General features: G+C 31.9%; 1 protein-coding gene across 1 annotated transcript; it reads right to left on the bottom strand.

The window, feature by feature from the left end:
* Positions 1-2,228: 2,228 nt before the first annotated feature.
* On the bottom strand, positions 2,229-8,723 carry LOC111702389 (uncharacterized). The gene is made up of 6 exons (XM_023474056.1): positions 8,613-8,723; positions 8,362-8,448; positions 7,562-7,612; positions 4,013-4,090; positions 3,461-3,498; positions 2,229-2,617 (listed from the first exon to the last, which is right to left on the bottom strand). Exons 2-6 carry the CDS (start codon positions 8,421-8,423, stop codon positions 2,493-2,495), a joined length of 354 nt encoding a protein of 117 aa, XP_023329824.1. The 5' UTR covers positions 8,424-8,448; positions 8,613-8,723; the 3' UTR covers positions 2,229-2,492.
* Between the last annotated feature and the right edge of the window lie 490 nt (positions 8,724-9,213).

The raw sequence follows: 9,213 nt of genomic DNA, 5'->3' as shown, positions 1-9,213 counted from the left end.
CTAAACATAACACAAATCAACAACTTTTGCACTCAATGAATAAAATCTATGAAACCCTTAATAAATCTAAACCAGAATTTACACTTGGAATATTCCTAGACTAAAGAAATCTTTTGATTGTTGTGATTTAGACATACCTTTAAAAAACAAATTCATTATGGTTTCAAAAATGTAGCCAAAAACTGGTTTAAAAATTATCTGGTTAACAGAACTCAATATGTGTGTATAAATGGAGTTTTTTCAACAGAAAAAATTATAACATGCGGTGTTCCTCAAGGAAGTGCTCTAGGGCCTCTGCTGTTTCTTCTTTATATAAAGTATTTGCCCTTAGCAACATCTTTTTTTACCAGCCTCTTTGCAGAGTTTTTTAAAGTCATCTCCTGACATTGAGAGCCTAATACTTGATGCAAACACTGAACTAAAAAAAGCAGCAAAATGGTTTCAAGCAAATCGTTTGACACTAAATGCCTTCAAAATATAGTATATAGTATTTTGAAATAGAAATATGCACTTTGAACCCAACAGTTGTAATATATCAATAGGAAATGAGATACTTGAAAGAATTGGTAATGACTGTGTGAACAAATATTTCAAATTTGATGGACTTAAACTTGACGAATTTTCAAACTGGGATTTTCAAATTGAACATATCTCGAATAAAATTGCTGGCTCAATCTTTGCTTTGTCTCAAATTTAGAATATCTTACCATTAAACATTCGTCTACTTGTTTATAACTCTCTTGTAAGGCATCATATTGAATATGGAATTGTTACTTGGGGAGGGGTTAAAAAACCGCTAAACTGCAAAAAATCAGATCTTTGCAAAGAAAAGGTAATCATAGCGGTTAAAAAGAGAACTTTCAAGGCACATTCAAATCCATTATTTTCAAAACTGAAAGTTCTTAATCTTATAGATACATACAAACTTTGTGTTCTGACATTTAGCATGGATACTTTAATGATAACCTTCCCTCTTCCTTCCAAAATATGTTTAAGTCTTTAGCTGAACCGAATAGAACAAAATCATATAAATTAGAACGGGTTTTATACAAAAATTTAGAAAGCTTTCCGTCCGCAATGTTTCCTAAATTGTGGAATGAAATTGAAATTGACCTTAAAGAAACTAAATCTGCAAAAATATTTAAAAAAGAGTAATCAATATTTATTTTGAGAATTATGAGAGGATTAAATGCGAAAAACCTAGTTGTATATCATGTAAATAAATTTTATATAAAAAACTAAAATAACTAAAACTTTATTAGCTTATTTCTGTTTCTGTATCTATCATCCTTAACACCCTGTATTTTAATTTATCTCTACATTAAAATCCCTCTGATCTCACCCTGCCACAGATCACCTGACAATCTCCTTGCTTCCAATCAACTCCTTACCTATCCTAAAATATAACTTGATATGTGTAACCAATTATATTCATTATCGTTAATTAACTTCGGGCCAACCCTCAAAACAACCAACCCTGGTTAGGCGGGTCTAAACTGCATAGTAAATTGTGGTTGCTTATTTTTAATATCTCATTGTTAACCATTAACTTTAAGACCTCTGGATAATGTCGTCTTCAACGTAAAATTTCCTCTCGGAGACAGGCCAAACCAAATTATTTCAGCCCGCATACTCTTTGTTCTTTGTGACACCACGGAACTTCAACCATTTTTGTTATTGTGAAATCATTAAAGTTAAACAAAATATTTCATATGAAGCATTAGTGAATTTCGTAAAATATTCAGCTGTAATTTTTTCAGAAGTTTAAAAATAGAATTTCAATACTGACCAACAATAAGTTTCCCCGAACCATGGAAAAATAAATTATTATTAACATTTATTATAACATTGTACAAGTAACCATGACCTATAATTTATGTTATTTTTTAGGAAATAAAGCTTTTTGTTATCGATTTCTAGTGACGGGGTTACTCTGTGGTGTGTGTTTGTGGCCGATCGACCAAGGAATTATCCGGACTGTATTTAGTTACCTACCCGGAGTTCAGACGGGCCTTAAATAAACTAGTTCATCTGTCGTGTCACTGTTATCTGTCAACACTCATGCTTTGTAGATGAATAAAAATATGAAATATGAAATATGAAGTTAGTTGTTTTACTAGAAATACAGTAACATAGAAGTGTTGATAACATACATTTGCATATTCAGCTGGTAATTCCCATGTTTATTTTGAAACACCAATTTATTAACAACAAAAAATATTAAAATGTTAAGAACAGATTAGTTTTATTTTACACAAAAATTCTTTTATTTAGCAAAGAACAGGAGTGGGAGTGTAAGAGTAACATTGTCCAGAGCAAATATTTTTGTTACATTTTTGACATCCATAGCAATCGAGATTAGAGAAACATTGTGTGCAGCACATTACGGCTGTTCCACCCTCCCACCAATAAATCTGGATTTAAGAGAGTTTTGGTGGATTTAATTTTTACAGGGTTAACCACAAAGGATGAGACTTCAGCGACGATTGTCTTCAGTCTTCACATCGTCCAGCGCAAGTATTTCTGTCACAGGTTTGACATCTCGTACAATCTAGACCAGAGAAACATTGTGCGCAGCGCCGCACATTACAGCTGTTCCTTCCTCCGCTCAAGAAATCTGGATTAAAGAGAGTTTTGGTGGATTTAATTTTTACAGGGTAAACCACAAAGGATGAGACTTCAGCGACGACTGTACGGAATTAAGGCAGATGACCTAACTAAACCTTCAAACTATCAGGTTTAAATTGATGTTATGGCCGTCATTAAAATCTTATCCTTTTAGGTAACAAAATTTAGGGAACAGTAAGAATTAGTTGAACTATGTTGACTAAGTTTAAACTCTTCTCTTCAACTTGAACCAGTGCTCAAGAGAAGTGATTGAACTATGTATATGTAGTTCAACTATTTATTAAATCTAGTTCTGGAACCATTATAACTTTATCTTTAGAAAAGTGTATTGCATTAGGAAAGTCAAGTAGAGATGTCAACATTCGCTAGTGTTCATCAGAAGTTTATGACGTTTAAAACTTTAAGTTGCACATTTTTTAAATGGCATGACATAAAGTAACGTTACATAAAAAACGTAAAACAATAACATTAAGTAAAAGTTCCCAAAACGTTTTCTATTATTGTAAATGTACACAACAAGCCAATTAACGTTCTCAGAGTGTGACATAACGTTACGTAAAATTGAACATTTAATGTTTTGTTGCACAATCGTTGACATCTCTACCGCCAAAGCTAATATCCCAGAAACTTTATTTCGCGTGTTTTGAAAGCAAATTCGTGGTTTACACGGTTCATGATCAAATAAATTTATCTCATAGATTGTTGATATTACAAAATTTGATATTACAAAATTTGATTTTACAAAATTTTAAAATATCTTATTTGTTACAAATAAAGTTGAATGAAATAAGAAAAAACAAGGATGAATAAACTTATTTTATCCATAACTTACTTCCAAACTGACAAAGTCCATCACTTTGTGTCAAACACCTAGATATATAAGAAACCATATTATTCATGATTTATTTATTTTCTTCTAAAAATTTATTTCAATCTGAATTATATTTTTTACAGAGAAGTTTCTGGATTTTTTTGTCTTTTATAATAAAAAGGCGTGATTTTTTTTTACGAAAACTTTGCAAAGTGGGATGTTATTTTACCTAATTGTCCCAAGGGACAGCTAGGAAGCTAAACATATTGCTGTTGAGGGAATCTTAAACCGGTGTTGTTGGACAAGCTCAAAAGGAGGTAAAATTGAGATTATTTTGTGCATAGCAAATTCACATGAGCGCATGTCTAAGTTTTAATAAGTATTGCTATTCTGTAATTAAATTGTAATTACAAATGGAACATTCATAATTTTTAAAAATTCATATTTCATTAAAGGCCAAATAATGACTTTATTTTCCACATTAAGGTTTGAATCGGACATGCCCCTCTTTTTAAATGGAGTGTCAATTAAAATTCCAACGCCAGTCCCTTTAATTAAGACTCATTTACTGACCTTCCGCTCGAGATAACCTCACCCAAACTGTCAACTCGTGCTGTAAATATGCCAAGAAAACGGGTATATGATGATCTCCTAATTAAAGGGGGAGGTAAAGTAGTCGATTGAGACATTTTTACGATTAAACCCGTAAAAATGTCTCATTGGTATCCTGAAATGAATGAAAAATGAATGAATCCTAAAATATTTCTCACTAACACTGCACTCTCAGTTCAACTAACAATCCTAGCCAGTCCCTCCCTTTAAAAACTGTTCCGTTACAATGTTTGTGCTCAAATAAGCCGCCTTCCAACAAGAAAGACAAAGGTTTGCAACAAGATTAGCTTGTGCAGAACAGGTTGATATATCACGTGTGTTAAAGGGAGTGTTCGCGAAAAATGAAAGGGGGTATAGGCTTAAGGCGCTTTTGATCGCTTCTAATCTTCTATCTGTTGCGTCTACAAGGAGAAAATTGTTAAAAACGACTCACACTGAAAATGTCGTCTTCATTGTCAAAAATCCTCGAAACAGGAATAAATGTTTTCAAAAGAAACTCTCAGATCATGAAAAATACAAAATATTATGAAATTTCAATTCAAATTTCAATTTTGGTAGCGATCAAAAGCATTTTTTTATCGCATTAAGTCTATACCCCCTTTCATTTTTCGCGAACACTCCCTTCAAATTACGACCCCTCCTTGTGTTATACTCGTGCTAAAGTTACTTTTCAAGATTAATCCCATGTAAATCACGGATAGAAAGTGAAGAAATATACTAGCATGTTATGCAGTGCACGTAGCAAAAAAAAACAGTGCAAGATCTCGCATATATCCACCGTACGTTAATCATGAGTAATGTAATTCCAGAATATCTTGATTTTCATTCTTGTAAACATCATGAGTAAAATATTTGAGATATCATGGGAAGAACTTCATGTTTCGTTTTTAACAGAGTTGCAAAATCACAACACTTGGTGTCTCTGCTCATCTTTTAGAAACTAAAATTATATTTTAGTAAAATAAAATATTTTAATTGACAAAATTGTTTTCAGATTAGAACAAACATGAGGAAAGTAAAGAAAAGTTTCACATTAAATTTTGTATTGTATTTCTCAACAACCCCTTTTTGAAATATCCATCTTTTAGATATAAGTAGGAAGGAACTTGCATGAAATTATTAATACATCAACATCGTTGAAAATTCTGTGGACTTAAAGTATCAATGTGTAAAAATTGATCTTTAAAGTATGATCAATATATATGTTTTATGTAAAAGATAAACTAAACATTTTGGTATGATTACATACTTTTACACAGTATTATTTTCTATAATAATATATCAAAAATCAACTTTTTATTAACCCACACCCCTTTCCCGGGATTTATAAAATGTATGTTAAGTTGATTGGAGGAAAATAATTTTCTCATGTAAAAATCCCGTGTACATCTGGTGAAATAAACTCAAGTTTTCCCGTGTAAAAAATCGTCGACATTCTGATTCACCTTGTAAACACATGAATTATCACGGGATATTCACAATCACATGCCACTCGTGTGAAATACATCCGATAATCTTGTGTTCTTCACGGGTTTTGGTTAGTTGGGCTCCAAGATATAATCAAAGATATAATCAAACATAAAGGATGTCAAAAATCAGCTTGAATTAAAAAGATGCCTAAAAATTCCCGTTTTGCGTAGAACCTACATCTTTTTTACAACCCATAAAGCCTATTTTTTTATACATCATTTTTATTTCTTAAAGTTGTTTTTTCACCATCGAAAAAAAAACTAACAATCCACCAGTTCATATTAAATATAATGTAAAGAATTAATATGTAACTTTTCTTTTCCTTTCCTTTCCTTTCCTTTCCTTTTCCTTTTATTTCTATTTTTTTAGAATTTGGTGGAAATATTCCCACAACCTCAATTTTTATATGTTTTCAAATATTTTCTCCTGAAACACTTGATTGTGTATATTTTTGTTATATTTCATAAATAAAATATTACTTACGATACTTATTAACCCCCTCTCCAATTTCCGTAAAGTTTGTTTTGATTTTTCATGACAGAAACAATCTCAAGGAATAATAATTGTCTTAAAACATTCTTTAAACAGTGAATATTTGCAAATTATCTTTTTTAATATCATGATCTGAGTTCGTTTCCCTTTTTCCATCTGACTGTACCTTTTTTTTGAAAAATCTTTTTTGTTTGTTTATTATCTCGTGGTTCAAAACAATTACTATTTGATTTGCTGGTTATCATATCCTTAGAACTGACAAGGGTCAACCTAGACCGAAATATATTTTTAATAAATGTGGAACTAACATCTACTTTATTAACTCTATGAGGTTTGGTTCATCATTAACACCAAATTTTAAATTGATATGCAGTGGTAGGCAACGAGATCAAGACAATGAAGACGACTTTTGTATTTAAGTTTTGATTATTAACAAGTTTTTTCGAATTACAAGTTTATAAGTAATCAAAGAAAAACTTGTTAATTGGCAGCTTCCCTTGACTTCTATGTTTATATGATATGAATCAAAATTGAAATCGAAAGTCGTCTTTGTTGTATTGATATAATCGCCTACCACCAACGAGGTTATAGTATATAGAGTGATGGTGTACGCTAATCCTTTACTAATTGAACAGGTCATGTACTTCACTTCCAAAGGTCAATCTGTATATTATAGTACTCGGGGGGTGAGATCTGAAAATATCTAAATGGAGAATTTGTTTTCCCTGTAACTATTAAAATCCACTACTCCTATATCGTGTGCAATTTCATTTTCACAGTTCTTTACAGAGCAATATTTCATTGTTAATAAACTGGTCTGAGAAAACTAAGTAAAATTCAAGATACAAAACCTCCCAATACACTTGATACTCTGAAAGCGTACTGCATATTTGATATTTGTACTGTATTGTACTGTACTGTACTGTAGTGTGAGTAGTGTAGTGGGGCGATTGGGTTTCCGTACACTTTGCTGTGACGTTTTTGGACTGCTGAAGATCTAGTTTTTGCGTAACAACAATAATAAAGATTGTAAACAATAACACAAAGGATAAACAGACATCTGGCATCTCTGGCGCGTTAGATGAAGATTCACCGTATACTAACCATGTTTGTTTACATTAGATCGGCTGCCTTTGTTATTGTTGTTACTCAAAAACTAGTTCTTAAGCAGTCCAAAAACGTCACAGCAAAGTGTACGGAACCCCTATCCTTCTATTCTCCTTGCACCGAGAGGTAGCTAAGATCCAGCGCCACTGCCTACCACTGTACCAAAGGACGGCTTTTTTAAATCAATGTGTACACTGTACAGATTAATTAAAAGCCTTTCTCTAGAGTTTTGTCAGTATTTATCTCTATGAGAAAAGACTTTAAATACATCCTTAACTATTATAACCAATGGTTAAATAATAATTGTCAATATTTTCATCTAAATTGTTTTTGATTTATACTTCAATAAATTGGCCTAAAGAATTAATTAAGTGTTTTGGTAAAATCGTTAAAAAATGATTTTAAAGTGTATTTCTTGAAATAATATTAATCTAATCTCACCTTCTAATAGCAGGACATTCCCTGTCAGAATTGCAAGATCTCTGGCTAATTCTTTGTAAATAAAGATTAAATGTTATAAAGTACATACTTTTTTTTCCATGCTCAATATGTGAACATAGCCAAACTCTAATTTTTTAATCCCTATATCTTTGCAACCTGATGTAGTAGACCTTTGATATGTCAAACTATGAATTCTGTTAGAACCACTTATGAGTTAGGACCGCAGCCCGTCTAGTTATGTTGCATAAAACGCGCTGGGTCAACCACTACTAAGTACACTAGACAGGCTGGTCAAAGTGAACACTATAAACCGGTCAATGTGTGCACTGGTTCGTATCATTCAACAATCAGTCTCATTTGCAAATCAAATGGTTTAAGTTTGAATTATCAAAAGTTTACACCATAAGGACAAAGAAGAATATTTGAGTTTATGGCAAAAAAACTAAGTTCCACTGAAACATATTTTTATCTTGTGTTATCAATGTTACAATAGTTTTGCTAGAGTTAAAATAAAAACTACATCCCCTTTCCTCTACAATAAGAAACAGAAAACTCTGGAATAGGAAAACGACTTTTAGACTTAAGTTATGGCTTTAATCAGTCCAATGAACATGACACACACAACTAATGTGCAGTGTTAACAATATAAACATTCACATTTAACTTTACAACTGGTTTAATAAGATACTATTCAAACTATTTGCTTTTAAAAAACATATCGAGTATTTCTAAAATGTCGTCTTCTTCTTCCACTGTTTTCTGGTTATCACTGTAATCTGTGGTTTTCTACAAAAATGTACCTGTAAAAGAATCCAGAAGAGAATCCAACAAAAAGAATGAGGAACAGAATTGAACACTTCATCTTAGTTCAGCTTTAAGGGATAACTCTTAAAAATAATATATCTTTAAATATATTAACTTATGTAAGTGATAACTCTTAATTGGCTCATAATAAATTTTCTTTTGTGTTTTATTTTAAGCTGAACCATCATGCATTATTATTTTGTATTTTGTGTTTGAAAATAAATACCATAACTAAAATAAACCAGACCTGATATTGGAGCCCTTCCAGTCTGATTACTTACTGCTTTAAACAAAAACATTTCAGCCTTTTTATAGACCCAAAGAAGGAGGGAAAAGCTGGAACTTGCGCTACAGATTTTTGGGATGGGTGGGTTTGGTAAAAACAAGATCTCGCATAAAGGGGAACCACAGAATAGCTCAGGTTATTTATTGGCTCGAGTGCGCCTAGAGAATGCCTGAGGCTAAACCAAATTCCGCATCTAGAAAGTTTTGGTTGACTCTGCCTAATATTCAAATTAACATTGAGGTTTTCATCTACTTCATCAATATCCTCTTCTTCTCGTGGAATAGGATTTACACAAAAATATGTTTGTGTTGCTAGAGTATGGGCGAACTACGCACATACTCCCCAGTCCCCATGCTTAGATAAAAAGAAAAATCTTGTATTTATGGTTTTCAGGTTTTGGAATCACTCTTTTTATTTTATAGATCAAAAATCTGCGTGATAGACAGAAGGAAACAATGAAGTCGGGGTTCATTAATAACCATATTATGCAGGCAGAGTTCCCAGGTGCAGATATTGATCTGGAGACTTTTTATGAATCTAGATATTTTGAGATTGTACTGCC

This window comes from Eurytemora carolleeae, unplaced genomic scaffold (assembly GCF_000591075.1).
Source record: "Eurytemora carolleeae unplaced genomic scaffold, Eaff_2.0 scaffold498, whole genome shotgun sequence".
In the NCBI taxonomy this organism is placed as follows: Eukaryota; Metazoa; Arthropoda; class Copepoda; order Calanoida; family Temoridae; genus Eurytemora; species Eurytemora carolleeae.
This window is presented reverse-complemented; position numbering and strand designations above follow the sequence as displayed.

What these genes read in the sequence shown, in the direction of transcription:
- LOC111702389 (XM_023474056.1), bottom strand. Translation starts at nt 8,423, where the DNA reads ATGAAGTGTTCAATTCTGTTCCTCATTCTTTTTGTTGGATTCTCTTCT. An exon ending in TCTTCTGGATTCTTTTACAG is followed by an intron (nt 7,613 to 8,361) that starts GTACATTTTTGT and finishes TTATTTACAAAG; the next exon opens with AATTAGCCAGAGATCTTGCA. An exon ending in GAGGTTATCTCGAGCGGAAG is followed by an intron (nt 3,499 to 4,012) that starts GTCAGTAAATGA and finishes TTATATATCTAG; the next exon opens with GTGTTTGACACAAAGTGATG.